Below are 19417 nucleotides of genomic sequence, written 5' to 3'. Positions count from 1 at the left end.
GTAATGAAGAGAGCTGAATTCAACGGACGGAATCCTGTGCAACGTTAACCAAACAGTCACACAACAGAGACCATGATGAATTCTATTGTCACTGCTCATGTACATGCCTCGTAGCACATTTCAACTGATATACCAGGCTGGTCAATGGCTAAATGGTAAACCATATGTTTTCATTAACTTTCCTCTAGCTTTATTCTAAACGCGCTCATGTAAAACACGTACTTTACCGTTAACGTTACTTTCATTGTAGTTAAAGCTGAATGAGACTTTAAGGTTGCAGAACATAAAGTAGTGCGTGACGATACTTGAAGAGACGTAGAAATTATTCTGTGCATGGCAGCGAGGCGGAACGTCTGGTGAATAGCAGAGAAATACGGATTATACGATATCTAGTCGGTTGGCTTGAATTTGCGCCTGAATACAGGTGCCACCACTACTGCGCATCGGTTGTAGTATGATGACCTCCGCTGGGCGTCTTACATTGTACAAGAGTGACTTTCAGAAGAGAACAAGCAAGTTAACTTAATCTCATTTTCACATATTTTGTACATTGTATCCTGAAGCAAACTCTTACATTTTTATAGGAGAGGGAGGTTTTGAACGCATGAAATTTTGTTGTTCTTATTGAAAGTTCAATTAAATTGCAAGCCATACTGTTTCCTCTGCTTTGCTGGGCCTACGGCAAGAACTGAACCATAATGTACCTGAAGTAATTTGAATTGCCACTGTTTTAATTTGTTTTTGTCGGTTGTTACGGACACTTAGACAGTTCGCATCATATCACTTACCAGTACGAACAATACAGGGGTTGTAAGGTGTCTTTAGATGTTGGCGCGAAACACGTGTTTACGTAATGTTGACTGTCGCCATGGTAATTAATGTAATCATTTCGCACGCAGAAGGGGAATCCCCTAGGTTGGAAAGCACCTGTTGCTATTTCCGTCATGTTTGCTTTTCCTCACTGACCTTAGGATATCTCTTCCCGCCATTTACGTTTCGCATTTTTCAGAAGGACCGCACTTCACATTGAATACGTGAGTTTTGGGTCGTTTTCACAACAAGTTTGAATATCAGATAACGAGTGTATGTTAAACGTCTTATTTCTTTACTCGTGGCAGGTGGTTTTGTCGTCGTAAAATACGCAGCACTACTGAACGTTATATATAACTTTACTTACTATCATTAACTAGTGGCAGTTGTTGCAATAAGTTATGGAAGGCAATGCTCGACAAAACGTCCCTTTGACCCTGAAAGTGACTAAAATTTAAATTTTTAATTTTCTCAGTGGCAATTCTACCCTCGCCTCGAATTACCGACGCTTTTGTTTTCCTATGTTTACTTTTGGGTGTCTCAGAGACTCGACGACAATCTTGACAAGCAAAAGCAGGAACACCACTATTCTTGATACGAATATCTGGTAAATTGGGCTTTTTATAACAACAGGGTCGACAAGAGTAATTAGACAATACCTAGGGTCCATGTAAATCGGACACCTTGGTTTTTTAGTGGCCAATAGACTTATCATTCGTATGCGTGAATAACACACCGCGGGTACAAGTTTCAGGGTGACGTAAGGTCTTTTGACCGATGGGACAAACGCGCACATATCATGTTGACAGTAACCGTGGCATTAAACTGTGAGCAGAATGAGAATTCCGCAGTAAGTCTTGGATAGATATAACTTACTAGCCAGTATACGTATGGACCAGAATTGGCCGGAGGCAGTCTAAAAAGTTTGCTAAAGTTTCTACTATGGCAGGGCAGAAAGCGTAACGCTTCGTTTACGTTCTTTTGTTCATACTGTTGACAGTAACCATGGATAAAGGGAATCCCCTCGGTCACTGGAAAGTACCTATTTCTATTTTAGCACCTTTTTTTTCATCATCTACTTCTGACAGTGCGTAGTCAACATTTTCAGAAGCACTATACGTTGTTTCACCGTGCAGGTAGGGACTTTAAATAGTTTTGATGGCAAGTTTGTTAGTTAACAACCTTGCGGTGCCGTGGTTTGTTAACTTCATACATCAGTGGTCTTGGCAGCTTTTGTGTGTCATAAAACTTGTGAAGGCACACGCAGTAGAGTGAACATGCGCCGTCGTTTTAATCTATAACATCTATTCGATTGTAAGTACCATTAATAAAGGTGTCTATACAATAAAAACGGTTGTAATCGGATGCTTTTAACAGTCGTCGTAACATCATGAAAGATTAAGGTTATACTATAATTACATCTCAACAATGTGCTTTTCCTGTAATCATCAAAAAGGTTCGACTTTATTATTTAAAGCCGCGTTAACCCCCGCTATTCAATTTTTAAAAACACCAGCAAAAGTGTCCAATGTTCGAGGCAACGCATTTGTTTAAACCAATCAAAAGATTATTGGCGTACTGAAACAACTAATGTGCTAGTTTTAATGGTGATTGGTAAGTGTTAATATCCATAACCAAAGCTTTTTTCTCCTTCATACGTTTCCATTTCCTTCTTTGGACACAAGGTGACTTTGTTGTATTGTTTTGTTTTATTTTGTTTCCAGACTAAATAATAGCAACCATGTCCCTGGTCGGCTATCTGAAGACTCTCGTGTCTCTGCTCGCAGCACACCTCGTGTCTGCTACTGACAGACTCACATTACAAGAGGGTAAGCCACGTCATTTTATTGTCATAGCTTAGTTATAAAGAAAATAGTCCTCATGCTGATATTGCGTTGTACAGAATTTTCCCGGAGCGTTTTGAGTTTGTTTCTTTGTTTGTTTGGTACTTGCAGACATTCATTGCATGCATTAAAATGTAACTGTCAAAGATTCTAGTTTGTATTTACCACTTTCCTGGTAGGCAACGGAACCGTAGTGTTGTCTGTGACAGCACAACCTGGAGTGCTACAGTGGAACAGCTCCACGGAAGACGCCTCGTATACGTGCGAGGGAAGTGTATCGGGTTCTGACAGGGTGTGGCTCCTAGATGTTGACTGGTTACCGCCTGAAGGTCTCCAGAGGTCCGACTACGGCATCCGGTGGGAAGAGACAAATTCCACCAAGTAGGTAACTACAATTGACATTTCAATTAAATTTCAATTAAAAAAAACACATAAATGCAACTTTTCTTACGTTTTGTAGTTCTGTCTTACTATGGTTGTATGAGATATTTCTTCAGATTATGGTCCCCTCCTGTGGCCATTTAACTTTATTTTGTTTCGATAAAGAAAGGAGCGAACCATTACAATAGGGAGTATTGCAACTGATAATGCTAATTGACATTTATATCCAAGCTTATAGAAATGTGGAGGTACAAATTGTAGTGGCCCCTTCTGCACAACTGCTGATCACTCCTTGTGCTGAAGGAGAACCTAAGATAAGCATGAGGAAACTATTCGTCGTATGTCTGTTTCTTTTCTGTTTTATGTCTCCTATAGGAACTTTGTACAATCTTGTGTGCGCAAGCAAGTCTAGATACAATCAAGGACGTTACAATCACACAGACTTTTGTCTTTGCAAAATTTTTTAACGTTCAACTAATGGAAGTGTACCCGTAATGATGCAGCTGGCAATGGCAACAACTTACCAAGACCGTCACCCTGAGACTGAGGAATGCAGTACCGGAGGATGCTGGCACCTACAACTGCACTGTCACGTATCAACAAAGTGTCGGCTCGTCCACGTATCATGTGTGGACAACAACTCGGCTGGTGGTTAATGAAGAGCCGCCTGCCAAAGGGGAACTACTGCTTCCTGTATCTCTGAGTGAGTCAACATGATGAGAAAGTTATCTTGGATCATGAACACTGTATCGAGGTGTACTTATGATGATGTGTTGTAGCATAAAAACGCATAAAAAAGTATACTTACGTTAAGATGATTCTAGTCTCCAGCTATATAGAAAAGACTCTAAAAGACAAGATATCACCCCGCATTAATGACGGATCTGACCAACCAAAATACTAGTATCACTTCTACATTGACAAGTCAAATGAAAAGTTGCATGTGACCTTCAGCTCACGAATTGTTAAATTCCGACGCCATATCAGCAAACTGTGTTCCTTCTGTTTTTCAGTACTTGCGGTGGTGGCGGGTGCAGTGACTATGATCAACATAATATGGTGTTTCTGCAAGACGAAGAAACGCGTACGCGACCCAAGTGAGCCTGACAAACGGCGGAAGACGTCTGGTGCCCCTGTAAAGGTGCTTTATATAAGTATCATCTTCTTCACTCGATGTAGTCTTCAAATATATCACACGTACAGCCATATAGGGAAACAGTATTCTAAAAATAGTAATCTAAGATCTAGTATTCCAATTAGAAATCGAATTGAATTCAGCCTTATACTTGGCAGAAACGTTGCGTGCCTCCTGACCTGTACTTATCATAACTCATGATCAGTTATGTCAAAGGTTGATAGATATATGTCTGATATTCACGCTATTCTTCTTGGCTTTGCAGCGAAGAAACTCCATCAGTCCTGCTGGAATCATCAATCGGAATTCTCCTGAACATTCTTCGCGGCAATCATTGCCACAGCTCAACACTGTACCATCCATAAGCATCATTGAAGCAGGGTTACAAGAAAGTCAAATTGATGCAATAGAACAGCATCTTCAAAAGCTAGACGATATACCCGAGGACCACGAAGTGGTTTCCATCAGACCCACGGGAAACAGTGCCAGAAAAGCGCAAGAGGCTCTTGTCCGCAATTCTGACGAAACAACAACAGATATGCATGTACCAGGGAAACTGAATAGAAGGGACGATCGTAAGACCAATGTGAGCTCTCCGACAGATGACCGGAGTGGACGTCTAGATCTAGATGTTGATGACCAGAGGGCATGTAGCGGTGGTTCACAAAGATCTACCGGTTCGTCTGGATACGGCAGCCTGCCTCCCAGCCCACGGACAAGACCAGCAATCCCACGTTCCGAAAAAACATGGTGTTCAAAAACACTGATCTATCTGCGAAGCAATCAACTTCAGTTCAGGTAAATACCTGGGTTAATCCCAATGTTTCAATGGAAGATGACCACAACATTGATCGACACCAAGCCAATGTCCCAAATGAAACACTGACAAGTATACCGCATGAGGACACAACAGATGAAGACCGCCAGAGAGACCTAGAGCTCTTCAACAAATTGTCCCTGGATCGTGACAAGCTTATAAGGGAAGGAACCATCCCTCTGAGAGTCCAACTACAGACAAATTTCAGTTCCAACAACTTTGCATCTGGCGTTTTCGACCACACCGGCGGACACCTCTCCCTGCCCCGCCACGACATCAACCTGTTCATCCCGCCAGGAGCCATTGAAGACGGGCGGCTCCAGACCATCCACATCTTCGTCCCTCCCAGCATGCACCGTGGGAAACCTGCCCCCGTCGTGCACTGCGGACCAACCGGTACCACGTTTCTTGACCACGTGATCCTGTCCTTCCCGGTGGACCCGAATTACGATAAGATAGTCCCCAAGTTCACCAACACAGAAGTAGGATCAGAAGAGGATTGGAAGCCTCTGCTTGAAGATGACGATGCAGCGTCCATCGTCCAAAACGGCAAATGCACCCTTTTCCTTTCGCACTTCACCGGATTTGGAGCAGATGCAACTGAGGAAGGGGCATCTCCAGACAAAAAGATGATTCGAGTCGGAGCGTTTGCCGCCAAACACACGTCTGACGACGGTCTCTACAAGTTGCGAATCAGGATCTATGACGCATCTGCCGCCGCAAGTGAGGTAAGATCTAAATATCTTGCAATTGAATCTTACGTCTTTCAAAACAGAAGTCTCATGAGATGCCATCATCTTTCCAAAGTTTCTTTAGAAAAATAACGCCCACGTTGTGTTTTCAGGGGATTTACAACAAAGAGAGAAAGCTGTTTGGCGGGCGACTGCTCGATGACGACAAAAGAATGCAGATATACAGGCGTGGTGGGGCCCTGTGTGTGAAGATGTGCGGTATCTCCCGTGGCTGGAAGACATTGGATGACAGTGACGAGAATCAGGTGAAATTTTCCTGACAGATTGTTAGATGCTATTGCAGTTAATTGTCACGCCTGTTGATATTGAAAGTCATTACGATATGATAAAATACTGAATGTCTTCATCTCCCGTTGTTACAGAGGATAGAAGTGGGACAAATCTGGGATGGCTCGGACGACACGGACGCCTCTTGCACCATTCGGCTTCAAACTAGTACCGTCAATCCAAATACACCGATGAATACCGTCTGGTCAACGGTTTCTGTGTGGCAAGAGCAAGCACACGGACAGACTGTTACCTTAAAGCCGTCAGACACAATAGAGGTAGATCGTTATTACTGTGTCTAGCCTCTCTTTAGCTTTGTTTTCGTTACACTTACGCTTTCCTTTTATTGATATGTTTTGACCCTTCTATTCTAATACTCTGTCACATTTCTCTGCTCGATATTTTGAAAATCAAAATAAAGTTCAAAATTTGAACTGTAACTTTTCGTACATAGGTGACTAGTTTCATCAGGTTGATACGTTACTGAAAAAAAAAGCAGCAACAAAGAACAAAGAGACTTTTTTTGACATTTTTACACAACCATTACTTTCATGATTTACACCGGGTCCGACACCTTGTGCTTCCGTACAATGTAAACCAGTCAGAATTGCCTTGAGGAAGGTGCAGACGGTCATCACCGAAATGTCGGTGTGAAAAAAAGCAATGGTTGTGTAAAAAGGGTCTCTTTCTTCAACTTTCTTTTACATTTCTTTTATCATTGTTATTACAACCCATTTTACCACGTCATAATCAGATGTCCCGGGGAAGTGAAACTGCCGATGGCGCCCAAGCCCTGTCACCGACGCAGGCATTCCTACACCGTGAGCTGGAGGATATGACGCGTCCGTCTCAGCGTTCTCTCGCCACCCTGCCGCCAGAGATCCGCCATGAGATCTGTGTGAAACTGGACGTGAAGAATCCCGAAGGCAATGATTGGAGGAGGATGGCCTCGGAAATGGGATTCAGTACAGACCTCATGAGATGGCTGAACGAGCGTTGTAAGAGGTATGCTCTGAGGAATTCGAAACACCGCCACTATTGGCGATTTGACTATGAGTGTTTTGTGCCTCCCATTCAATTAGCTTTAAATATAGAAAACTCCAAACTTCAACTTCCGTGATCGTAGCAAGTGTTGTTGGTAAAAAAAACAACTTAGTAAGCAGGTGTAACGAAGCATTGGAAATGCAGCGATCTATCTTGGAAGAAGAACATTTGAAATAAAAGGTTTGGTCACGGCGGCAAGCACATGTAAGTATGAGGTTACATCTTTGTAAACGGATAAAAGAAATCAGACATCATTAGATAGAGCATTCTTTACCTTTTCCAGCCCAGCAAGCAAGCTTCTGGACTTCTGGGAAACTCAGAACGTCTCCGGAGGCATCGTCGCCTTGCAGCGGCTGTGTGACCTTTTTGACGAAATGAAGCGCCCTGATGTCAAGGAGCTGGTGGAGGAAGTTCTGTCGTCAGTTGGACTGAGGGACAGTGTATTTCAGATTCTGTAGGGAAGAGGTATGATAGGAAACTAAAGGTGAAGGATAAAACTTAATGAGCATATTCTTACTTACACGTGTAAGAAGGTATCAACTATTTGAAGAGAGTTGCGTGAACACAATGAAATAATCAGGATAGATCTACTAATATTTACAGGAAATATATTTTATACAGTACTTGTATATGCCGTTATATGTGTGTGACTATGCAGAAAAAATATAGAGATGAAATTAGGGTTACTTGGATATGAAGGCAGTTTTAACTTCTCAGTTTTACCGTGGTGTACAATAGAATACGAATAATATATTGTAGATTTGAAAGTACATTATGCCTTGTTTCTATTACGGAGTGTTATGTCCTGACGAATCCTTACCTGTACAGTATCTGTGTATATTGTGTGTTTGCCGCTTTTTCTACATTAACCAGTACAATGAGTATTACACTCAAAGCGTTCATTTGGGTAAACAGCATGTTTTTTGGGAAGATTGAACTTGTATACGTAGTTAACTGATCTTAATATTTGGTGCATACATATGATGAAGCAAATATGAAATTACGTGTGATGAACTTATGAAATATGATATCAAAGGTGTTATGTCTAAAGACACAGGCTGATGACTCGTATCTGGTTTCAAACTCCCATGTCTCTCCCCCAGGAATTTCTATAATGTCTTTAAGACCGACAGAGTAACTCAATGTACACACAGTGGGTCAGTCTACGAAAATAGCTTTATTCTCTGACACACAGACTATCTTTCGAAGAACAGAATTATAGTAGTACCATATTAGAATTGTTATAGTAGTACCATGTTCCAGAATTAGTAATACTTAATGTCTTCAAAAACAAAGCAGCAATTGTCAGTCCTGAAGATGTTCTCACACAGCAACAACAAAAAACAACAACTTAGTACCATCATATTACACTCTAAAAAGGACACTTGAATAAGCAAAATTGCTATCTAATCACATCAAATCATTGCAGCAATATTTGTAGTGCTAAAAGGGCTCTAAGCCCTTGAGAACGACAATACAGAGTTTGTGTGGAGCATTTTTTCTCATCAACCAATACAACAGAAAGGCTATACTTTTCCTTTTCAAAGAAGGAAAGTTGTTAAAATGAAGTGGAACATATATTTGTAACACGAATGGTAACACACATAACAGCAAACTTGTATGTAGTTACATTGCAAAAATGTACTGTCATGTCTTTGTAACTACCTACAAAAATTACATTAACGAGAAGAATGCTGTATTACCATTTGACATCATAATACATATTACACTCAGTGAGGCATACATTTTGATAATGACAATTCAAAACACACAGCATGATACATATTGAAATAACAATGATATTTGAAGAAATTTTCAAATATGATGACTTATTGGTGCAAACAAACATACTGTTTCATACATCTGACAAAACTGGTTGAATTGAACATCAGTGTTGACTAGATGTCAAATTTTGTGACTCAATATCAACTATCTAAAATAGCAGCATTTGCTAACAAACTATGTGCTCAGCCATTTCACACTTCATACCAATGCATAATGTTTAAAAAGCAACAAATGTCAAAAGAAATGCAAAAAACCCATATTGCAAAAAAATGGCTTACAGTTATCCTTCAGTCTCTGTAATCTACTCTACAGGTGCACTGAATCACTTCTGTTGTACAGGTAACTTACAGTGCAGGTTAAGACACATTATTTAGTGAAGTACAAACTACACTTTTCCTAGTTGTCAAGAGCATTTATCTGATACTATCATATAGAGTATGAGATTCAATATGACAACTCAACATACGTAAGTAATCATAAGTATGATTATGAAGATCATGTAATTTTGGCAATAAAAATGAAATACATGATCAGCCACACTTCAAAAGAACATATTCAAAGTTAGCTAAATTACAGCCAAATTAATTGGCAAAGACTTATATCTCCAAGGTCATTGACCTTAAAATTGTTGAACTATGTACCAAGGTCATTGGCCTTCCAGAAATTCATCCATGTCAATGCAAAAGATTCTATCAATGGAATGACTATGTTTCTTTGGTGCACAATTAAGACACACACTCCACTAACTATAGGTGAGAAACACTGACCACCCTCTATCTACATGGTCCTGCGACATGGTGAAATTACCTGGCAACAATGACCTAGTTGCAAACTTCTACATGTGTTTCTTGCAACAATAATACAGTCATAGCCTCTATGTTACCACTTCAAACATATGACAACTTGTGATTGGTCCACAATGTTTTATTTGCATACTGGATGACCAATCAGCACACAGCACCTCTCTATCAGTGGGCAATCAGTATTCAGAGCACTATTTTATGCCATGATCATTACCATGTTAGAGCTGTGGTAGCTATTGTTTCTTGTGTTGTGAAGCATTGTCTCAACAGCTTTTTGCAAAAGACCAACTGTGTATCACAGAGGAGTTGAAAACCTAATAAAAAACAACGGTCAGCAAATTAAAAGCCATTTGATGCAAGGTATTGGTTTCCATCAGCGGCAAACGAAACAAAAACATGAAGTCAAAGTCATGGGTTAATGAGGACAGTTTGCTGAGAACGGGAAGCACTTTATCACTCCTTTCTCTCAGAGATGATTTTCAGCACAGCTTCTTTTCCCTCCTGGGCTTTCTGTACTTCAGCTTCAGCTTCTGCTGTGATCTACAAGAAGAGAACAAACCATCACTTTTGCATCTATTGGTTTTCAAAGTGGATTTACTGTAGAAAGCTACAACAGAATGTATACTATTTTTTAATTCTTTTTTAAATGCCATCCTCAAATGAAGCAAAGCATGATGTTTTGTGAGGTACAGTGGGTAACCCATACACGTCTCAATGAATGTGTTGGGTTCTTTCATGTGCAGAGCTTTGACACCCGAGGGTTATATACCAGAAGAACTAAGAACAGAAAACATTTTCCTTGATAAGTCTCACCTTCTGCTTGTACTGTTCATCCTTGATGTCTCTGAGGTTGATCATCACATTGTGGTAGGCTCCCCACACGCCAGTTTCCAGACTACGGGCTCCAACCTAAAGAATAAAACACAAAATGTATCAGTACTAGAGAGAACATGATTTTTGTAATGGTTTGCCATTACCACAAAAACTTATTGTCAAAGAAGGCCACACTGAGTTGATTCTTTAGATGACATCCACCAGTCATTGATTTTTGCCTGTTCTCAAAAAAAATTGTGGCCACGTGAACCAATAGCATCCCTGGTCTCCTGGTCTATCAGAATTTTATGCTTGCCAGAGGATTTGCCAGAGGATGTCATTCATAGTATTACGTCAGTGTGACCTAAGTCAAATATGAGAACTAGAGGCAAAGTTCTATGCTCGCTCAGTACCAAAATCTAGCTCTAGCAATGCCCTACCTGCAAATCAGACATGGTAGTAAAGTTCCCACTCTGAGCCAGTTCCTTACCTGTAGATCAGACATGGTAGTGAAGTTCCCACTCTGAGCCAGTTCCTGTAGCTGGCCCCACACCCTGTTTGCTGTCTGCATGACGGCCAGCGGGACCTGGATAGCCTTCTGTAGACCCGCCTGCATGGCCTGGTCACGACTGCAGAAAAAGAAACAAATTAAAAAATACTGTTAATTTTTAAACGTTACCTGTAGCTTTGTTTTCCCTTTTTTTTCAATGACCTCTCCACTGCAAAAGTCATGACACGATGACAAAAATTGGGAAGATGTTTCCATTATAGTTCTCAAAAGGTTTTCAACCATACTGTAAATTGTGCAAAGCAGCTGAAAAATATACACCTTACCCTACGCCTTATTGTTGGTGTACCATACTATGTGTATTTAGTCCTATGTTTAACCTTCCGGACCATTTAGATTTCATACTGAAGGCAACTTTTTCTTTTGCCTAACTATTTTTTATATCATCAACATCAAATCAACATGGCCTAAAGCTTAATGAATAGAAAAATGACTAAAACAACACATGGACTCACACTGCTTGTTCCTCAGGAGTTCCCTTAGGAAGTTTACAGGCCGCCATGTAGTCGTTGAAGGCCGTGGTGTCCTTGTCGATGAAGGGGATGAGCTCGTTCATGGTGGTGTAGAGAGGCGGGATCAGCTGGCGCATCTTCCCGTCCAGCTGCTCAAACTGTCGCTTCCCGTACGTCATGAAGGCGACCATGGCACCGAGCGCTGCACCCTGAAGGGACAGAAATTAAACATACATATGAGGTCATAAATACATTGCCTACATGTATGAATATCTATAGATATAAATCAGTCAACATGTTGAGTCTAGCATGTCATTTACACTATTGGTTCTAAGGTCTAAACATTGTTTGATATATTTACCTATTTGTACATTATCTCCTCCCAGAATGCAGTTGAATCTAACTATCGAACGGAAAGTATCAACTTCTTTTGAGCAAGCAGAAAGAAATGTGAACAGCTTTGTGTGTTTATCCTTATATAACGAACAATCCATGATAAAGTGATGTTCATCTTCGATCTCATTTGGGCGGGATGGATGAAAGCTGATTAAAGCATACGGTACATGTACACTTCAATGTTAAAATGTAAATAATAATGTGGACACCAACAATCCCTCCTTACCATAGCTGCCACACATGCAGACACAGACCCGCCCCCCGGTGCTGGTGAGCGCGCTCCGACGTTCTTGATGAAGTTGAAGACGCTGGTAGAGGCTAGAGGACCTGGCTCATCCTCACTACGGATCATGTACCTGAGAAAACAGACATACAGTATAAACTATACAACCTATTGGACTATCTAAAATTTGTTTTTGCATATCAATTCACAGTTATGGTATAAAACTGGCTCTTCAACAGATCTGCTATGTCACTTACAAAATGAAGTGGATTCTACCTGAAACATCTAACCATTTCCAAAATCACATCCTGTTGCTTGTATCAACTATAGAACCTATTGGACTATCTAAAATTTGTCTTTGCATATAAATTCATAGTTATGGTATAAAACTTGCACTTCAACAGAACTGCTCAGTGTTACTGACAAAGGTAGTAAATGCTACCTGAAATGTCTGTCCATTTCCAAAATCATATCCAGTTGCTTGAGCTATTTAAAGTATCATCATATCACCTACTAGGGCATTTACTTATGTAAAGAGTGCAGAAATGTAATGGTCAAAAGTCACAAATTTACGAGGATCAATATTTTTTTTGCTTTGTTTACAGACCAACTAAGAAACCAATGAATAGATCTTCTGTGGTTAGGACTTGGATATTTATGCAATATACAAATATACATTCACCTCACATTCACAAACAGCTAAAAGTAAAATAAATGCAATGAATGAGGATATCCCAAACTTCAGTCCACTTACTCTATGATTCTTTCCTTAGGAGTGAACGGACCTAGGGAATTCAACCCCAGCCTGTCTATGGCCTGTAAAAAAAGAAGAAATTTTAGAGCAAACACTATTTCATTTCTTTTTTTTAATGTTATTTTTTACTTCACAACCTATTTGGAGAGCTCATAAAGCTACTATATCAGCCGACTGACAAACTTGACTTTCTGATCAACATCAGAAAACACTGACAAAGTCGTCACATAGAGACGAAAGAAAAACATACACTTGTTGCACAAGGGTGAAAGAAAAAGTACATTAGTCCCTAGCGGACTGACCAGCCTGACTTTCTGGTCCTCCTCCACTAAGAACAGGTTGTCCTTCTCCATGTAGAACTCAGCAGCCATCATGATGGCCTGGAGAGGAACCAGCCCCACAACCTGGGAACCAACCACGGGCAGATTCAGCTCCTAGAGAGGAGAGACAGACAATGAGGAAAACGGACATAATCTGGCATTTTCAAAAATATGAGTCGGAAAAGCACTTCATAGAATCTAGATCTATGCTGTCCACAAGCTCACAAGCAAATGCTGGTGCAACAAAATGACAGCAACCACCTCTTTGGGGGTGATTAGATTATCAAAGAGAACTATATTTTGCATTGGAAGGTATTTCAGTACCAAGGTAGGTCACCAGGAGGCACTATTGAGATACTGTTTCTGATTTCATTGTGGCAGCAAGAGCACACAGTTTCACCACTTTTGCACCAGGTTTAACATACATGTATCCATGGAATGTCATCCATAAAATCTCATATAAAAGATATACTGGCCATTCTGTCAAATTTTCACATATCTTATCACAGTATGAGAGACAAATAATGCCATACCTTAGCATCCTTGCAGGCCTCCTCGTACGCTGTGTGTAGAGGGGTGACGTCAAAGTCTGTCAGGTTCATGGAGATCTGGGCCATGTTAGCCTCGTCCAGCCACCAGCCGATCCCCTGCACACACTTCAACCTGCCTGGCTGCAAAATAAAGTCGGTTTTAGACTATTGACAAACATTCTCATATTTGAATAGTAGAGAACATTGCTTGCATGTCATTGGATAGATGGACTTATATCTTCTTCTTTGTTTGTTTGTTTTCTAGTCTCACCTCGTTAGGTCCCCTTCCCTGTTCCCTCAGGTTGAGTGCGATGCGATGCGCCTGCTCCTTGGTGGCGAGCAGGTTCACGTTCCAGGCGATGAGGAACTTACGACAGCCTGTCGCCGTGGCGCCCCAGCTGGGGATGAAGTCTGCCGGGCCGAAGTCTGGCTGCCATGCCGGGTTCTTCAACTGGGTGGGAAAGGAGCACATCAACTCAGAAAAAAAACAAGAATTCTTCTTTCTGATTGGCTGAAGTTGCCAGGTGGCTACGCCTGGTGTGCAGCCTAGTTTCCGGGAACCTTTTTGCAGAGAGGAAGAACACAGCAACAAAAACATATGTTTTCTCCTTCAGGAAAAGATGAAAAGTCATTCAGCAGCCATGGCATATTCATTAGATAGCTTTAAACAATGCTTGTACAAATGTACAAAGGATAGATGTGACAAGTTGTGCAATGTTATATAATCTACTGCTGCAATGACGCTTGACTGTAAAGCTGAGGTATTTTGTCAAAGGGCGGTTATACCGGCTATACATACACAAATCGTAAATACACTGTGCTTCACTTAACAAAGATAGGCCAAAGCAACAAAGGATGTCTTTTTGATATCATATTACTTGTTTCCCATGATCTCAAGCATATATCTTATAATCAGTCCACCTTTCATACAACTCAATTTAAGATTAAGATATAGCTCTGTTGTCCCCTATAGATGAGCAGGGAAGGGAAACAATGTACAGAGGAAACCAGACTTTGACTTGACTATTATTCCATTGTAGGTAATCATCACTTCCTCGTGTGATTAAGAAATAACTACTGCAAGCATAAGGATTTCGCCTGTTTGAAATAAAAGCAATCTGATATACTGGCCATGATAGATGTCATCTCAATATATTGACTGAAAATATTGTTTACAAGACTGTAATCATTGATAGAAACTAACCCAGACAGGTTGTCCTCATTACAAGGACATGTTATTCTTTATGTTGGGAAAATAAGGGCAATGGACACAAACATAATACTTCAGTATTTAGAGACAATCATAACCTGATCATACCTTTTCCTCCAGCCCCTCGTACTCCCCGGCCCGGATACTGGGCAGTTTGACTCTCTTCTCCTCCTTGGCTGCCTTCCCGTACAGGTAAACTGGGAGACATCACAGAGCACAGGTGAGAAAAAGGTGTGCTGACAGTATTCACAGGTGAGAAAAATGCACAGTGCTTTAAATACTTTTGGTAACCTGAGTCAAAATCCAGGTTGCGCCATCAACATTTCAGGTTGCCCCATTTCCAAGTTATTACTTCCATTATCTTTTTTTCCAGTTATGTCCTTGCATGTAACAATGACGTTATATGAATGTCCTTGCATGTAACTACAAACTCATGTCACTTAATTTTTCCCAATCGCAAGAGTTATCTAACACCCTACAATCATGACCATAGCTTGTTCAGAATGTGAGATATCAAAACCAGAAGTTCCCCTGCAGTACCAAGGGAAGCCGCTAGGGGGCCCAAAATCTTAATCATTTCCAGCTTTCGTCACACCCCACCAACACATCAAGTATGAAACCAATCCACCTAGCCGTTCACAGATACACAAACACTAGTGAAAATATAATCTCTGTGAATATTGGGTAATAGTAATAATTTATGCGAGATAGCTTCATCCAGAGCTTTCAATTGAAAGGACTGACTTTTGTCAAAATTTAAATCAAAATCTTTTAAAGTAAAACAAAATTTTCTTGTTTTGCATATAAGCTAATTTATGTCAATGGTTTTAATCAATGAAAAAGTTCATGCTATGTTGGAATGTGGCACAAAAAGCATGTAAAGGCACATATTTTCCCTGTTGGAAAGGAAAGGGGTGGGTGGGTTGGTCTTCTAGGGGTGGGTGGGTTGGTCTTCTAGGGGTGGGTGGGTTGGTCTTCTAGGGGTGGGTGGGTTGGTCTTCTAGGGGTGGGTGGGTTGGTCTTCTAGGGGTGGGTGGGTTGGTCTTCTAGGGGTGGGTGGGTTGGTCTTCTAGGGGTGGGTGGGTTGGTCTTCTAGGGGTGGGTTGGTGTACCGGCGGCAGTGTACCGGCGGCAGGGAAAATACAGAATTTGCCAAGTTTGTACGAAGTGCCTGTCAGAATGAACATTGTTCAACTAACCCATTCTGAAAATAAATAAAAACAACACCTCAGTAGAACCCACCTGGCACCCCCAGCTCCTCTGCCAGCTGTTTCCCAAACTCATTAGCACACTGTATACAGTCCTCCTCCGTCACTCCTCTGACTGGGATGAAGGGACAGACATCCAGAGCTCCCATCCGAGGGTGCTCACCTACATTTGTAAAACACAGAGGGTGTAGACAACTGTCAGATAGTTCATACAATGACATGTTTTTCTATCTTCTTGGGTTTTTTTTTTTTGGCTGAAAAAAAAGTCTGATAAACAAAACTGTAAGGGGTAACAGGATTGTGATATCTACCAAGTTTTTGGCAAAAGTTATGAAAGCAACAATGATACAAAAATGTACTTTGCCTAGTACTCTGTTGTACATGAAGAGGGAGGTTGTACTAAACTTGTTTTGTTGAGTTTATGTGGAAGACAATTTGTTTCATTTTCACTATAAATACATGGGTGATTTCAATTATATAGTATTATAGCTCCCAATTTTTTCCTTCTTCAAATTTCATACAGAGGAGATTCAGGATTCTTCAGATTTCTTTGAAGACCTCCTTTCTTGGGTTTATTGTAGGAACAGGTACCAAAAAGTATCCTGTCTTTTAAACACAGAATTTGAGCAGAGATATTTACCATGGTGCCTTGTCATGTCAATGAGCTGTGATGCTGCCCTGGCCCCGTTCATGGCGCCCTCCACCACGCTCTCTGGCGACCCCACAAACGTGTACACCGTACGGTTGGTGGAGGGGCCGGGGTCAACGTCCAGCAGGCTGACGCCATCCGTGGAGGCTATGGCATTGGCTATAGCCTCGATAACCTGTACACACATGGAACAAACAAATCACATTTACTGATCTCTTCAACATTATTCAAAACATGAGTCATACTTGAACTTTGACCAATTAACATTGATTCAAGATTAATTGATAAATTTAGATAAAAAATATATTTTTCTGCAAGCGGGTTTCTGAAAATGACATTATTAAGGCTACGGTGTCTACTTCTGTGTGAAATTTAAACGGTACATTTAATCGTGATTGAATTTTCAAATGTCAAAGCTACATTTCATAAATTAAGAACTAATTTTCTGCTCTTATCTAAGGCACCAAAGGAGTTATCTCTCAATTTTTTCCCCCAAAAATCCTAAGAGGTATGACACACATTCAGACAGTAGATGTCTTACATTGATATAAACAGCTAAAGTAATCTGACACTACGCTGTAAGGACATACCACTACTTCAGGAGGTCCAACATCTCATAGAATCTCTGCCTTATCACAGCTCCTCCAAAAGAAGCACCGCTATCAACCATGCCGTGTTAAATCACTATCCATGGATCGCAAAGGGATAAGAATTGGACTGGTCTAGACACAAGTATTTTCATCTCAACAATTTGGACACCTCTTCTTGATTGTTGCATGCATGTTCTTTATTGTTATATCCTTTGTATACAAATATCATTAGCATTTATTGTGCAATGGAAATAAAAACTTTGCCTACTTAAGTCACACCAATTTAATTTGTTGGTTCTTGGATTTTTCAAATTTAAAAAAAACAAAAAAACCTTAACTGGAAAAAAATGATAATGAAGCCTGAAGACCAGGTTTGTGCCTTAGTGCAGTCAGTTTTATGTGGGTAAATACAGTCACATTCAATTCTCTCCTCCCTATGACCCTCTACCTTTATGATGTCCTCTTGCTATATTTTCACTTTTAAAAAACCAAGAACCAAGGAATTAAATTGGTATGGCCTCATCACCTTATTTGAGAAATGACTAGAAGAACCATAAAAATTTTATAGATGAAACAATTACTCTTAACACTGTAAATGTGCTGCTATCAGTATCTATGGCACCCCTCAGTGACTACCATACACAGACTCACAAGTGTTATATCTATCACTTAGCCTATTCATTTCTCCAAAATGCAGATGTCAAAAGTCAGCCGTGCCTGAGCGTTTCATTGGCCGACAGGGCTTGGCTGAGTTGCACTTGGCAAAGACTCAGAGTCATAACAAAGGACCTGAGTCAAACATGTTGACACAAAGATTAATGCCTGTATTCAGCCTGCATTAACACTGGCTAAACATTCACCAGGGATGACATCATACTTACGCTGTATGATTACGGTAATTATTTTTTAAGTAAAACGTGGCATTCTGTACAGTCAGTGAGTTATACTCTTCTTGTTGTCTTTCAGAACTGAAGTATTGCCTTTTTCCTTCATGGTTTAGTTTGAATCAAATTGAAAAGACGCCTAGCACGAGTAGTCTGGTTACAAGTGCCAAACACAAAAGGTGGCTGCAGTTAGCCATACATTATGTTTGAGTGCAAACTATAATGGCAGGCACAAAGCTACGTTGTGTTGCCATAGTAACGTGATACCTGTAATGCATACAATGCCCTGCTGCACCTGGTTGCCCAGGCAACATCGGCAGGTAACCGTTTGATTCTTTTGCAGAGGGTTAGCAACCACAGCAGATGCAAAATCGTTTCCAAATGGGCGAAGAGATCGCCAGGTCCATATACGACCCTTCGAGCTTCGAGACCCCGCCCCCATTTCACACCTACATTCAAATCTTTTACTTATGTACTTTGCAGTCAGCCAGTCTTCAACTGCAACTAACGACGGAAAAACACAGAATTTATTTTTTTTTTTTACATTGGAAAACGACGTGCGAATGAAGTCATATACTTTGAACTATTTGTATAGTTTTAATAATGTTAGAGCTGAGATTCATTATAACACGGTGCTCCGTAGCCAAAACACGAATTTTACGAAACTACGACCTTACCTCCTTGTGTCTTCCCTCCGAGAAATTGGGAACGCACTCGACGATGCGAGACATGCTTGTCCGATGAGAATTCGCGGTTTGACAGTCCAGTGAACGGCTGTTCCCTTCCCTAACTCGTGCAGAGAGCCGGTGAGACAGTCACACACTGGTCACGTCTTACTTTCACACCCGGCTGTGCATACGTCATCACTTCATGGGTACAACATCCAATGGAGCATTACATTGTCAAAGAGGGCAGCAATTGCGCCAATTTTCATAGCTGAAGGTAGAATTTCATCAACGCAAACTAGTCTTTCATGCCTTATCAGTATTTGTGGGAGCTGATATCATAAACTTATCGTCTAAAGTTCCTAGGTTATCGTCATAGATATGAATCAGATTGTACCACAGATTAAAGGGGTGTTTGATGAATACAACACCAAAAATCAGCATGAAAATGTCTTAAATTTCAATATGATAGCCTATAAAATACTTTATTTTATGTATTGACGTCTATGTGTGAAAA

The 19417-nt window shown here is 40.6% G+C and overlaps 3 protein-coding genes across 3 annotated transcripts; 2 read left to right on the top strand and 1 right to left on the bottom strand.

Annotated features, from left to right (window-relative positions):
- Positions 1-4077: 4077 nt before the first annotated feature.
- On the top strand, positions 4078-5005 carry LOC118424921. The gene is made up of 2 exons (XM_035833727.1): positions 4078-4176; positions 4436-5005. The coding sequence occupies exons 1-2, from the start codon at positions 4078-4080 to the stop codon at positions 4970-4972; spliced, it is 636 nt and encodes a 211-aa protein (XP_035689620.1). The 3' UTR covers positions 4973-5005.
- Positions 4999-5999, top strand: LOC118424920 (UNC5C-like protein). The gene is made up of 2 exons (XM_035833726.1): positions 4999-5715; positions 5832-5999. The coding sequence occupies exons 1-2, from the start codon at positions 4999-5001 to the stop codon at positions 5997-5999; spliced, it is 885 nt and encodes a 294-aa protein (XP_035689619.1).
- A 3742-nt stretch (positions 6000-9741) lies between these two features.
- Positions 9742-19125, bottom strand: LOC118424509 (formimidoyltransferase-cyclodeaminase-like). Its single transcript, XM_035833087.1, has 13 exons — positions 18913-19125; positions 16753-16936; positions 16147-16275; positions 15013-15101; positions 13966-14145; positions 13698-13835; positions 13147-13278; positions 12845-12906; positions 12094-12223; positions 11475-11680; positions 10942-11080; positions 10452-10547; positions 9742-10178 (listed from the first exon to the last, which is right to left on the bottom strand). The coding sequence occupies exons 1-13, from the start codon at positions 18964-18966 to the stop codon at positions 10092-10094; spliced, it is 1626 nt and encodes a 541-aa protein (XP_035688980.1). The 5' UTR covers positions 18967-19125; the 3' UTR covers positions 9742-10091.
- Positions 19126-19417: the final 292 nt, after the last annotated feature.

This window comes from Branchiostoma floridae, chromosome 10, assembly GCF_000003815.2.
Source record: "Branchiostoma floridae strain S238N-H82 chromosome 10, Bfl_VNyyK, whole genome shotgun sequence".
Lineage (NCBI taxonomy): Eukaryota > Metazoa > Chordata > Leptocardii > Amphioxiformes > Branchiostomatidae > Branchiostoma > Branchiostoma floridae.
Note: the sequence above shows the minus strand (reverse complement) of the source record. Positions and strands in the feature narration are given on the sequence as shown.

Coding starts and splice junctions, on each gene's coding strand:
- LOC118424921 (XM_035833727.1), top strand. CDS start 4,078: ATGATCAACATAATATGGTGTTTCTGCAAGACGAAGAAACGCGTACGC. Junction 4,177..4,435: donor CGTCTGGTGCCCCTGTAAAG/GTGCTTTATATA, acceptor TTGGCTTTGCAG/CGAAGAAACTCCATCAGTCC.
- LOC118424920 (XM_035833726.1), top strand. CDS start 4,999: ATGGAAGATGACCACAACATTGATCGACACCAAGCCAATGTCCCAAAT. Junction 5,716..5,831: donor CATCTGCCGCCGCAAGTGAG/GTAAGATCTAAA, acceptor TTGTGTTTTCAG/GGGATTTACAACAAAGAGAG.
- LOC118424509 (XM_035833087.1), bottom strand. CDS start 18,966: ATGTCTCGCATCGTCGAGTGCGTTCCCAATTTCTCGGAGGGAAGACAC. Junction 16,937..18,912: donor CGGAGGGAAGACACAAGGAG/GTAAGGTCGTAG, acceptor ATGTGTGTACAG/GTTATCGAGGCTATAGCCAA. Junction 10,179..10,451: donor ATGAACAGTACAAGCAGAAG/GTGAGACTTATC, acceptor CTCTTCTTGTAG/ATCACAGCAGAAGCTGAAGC.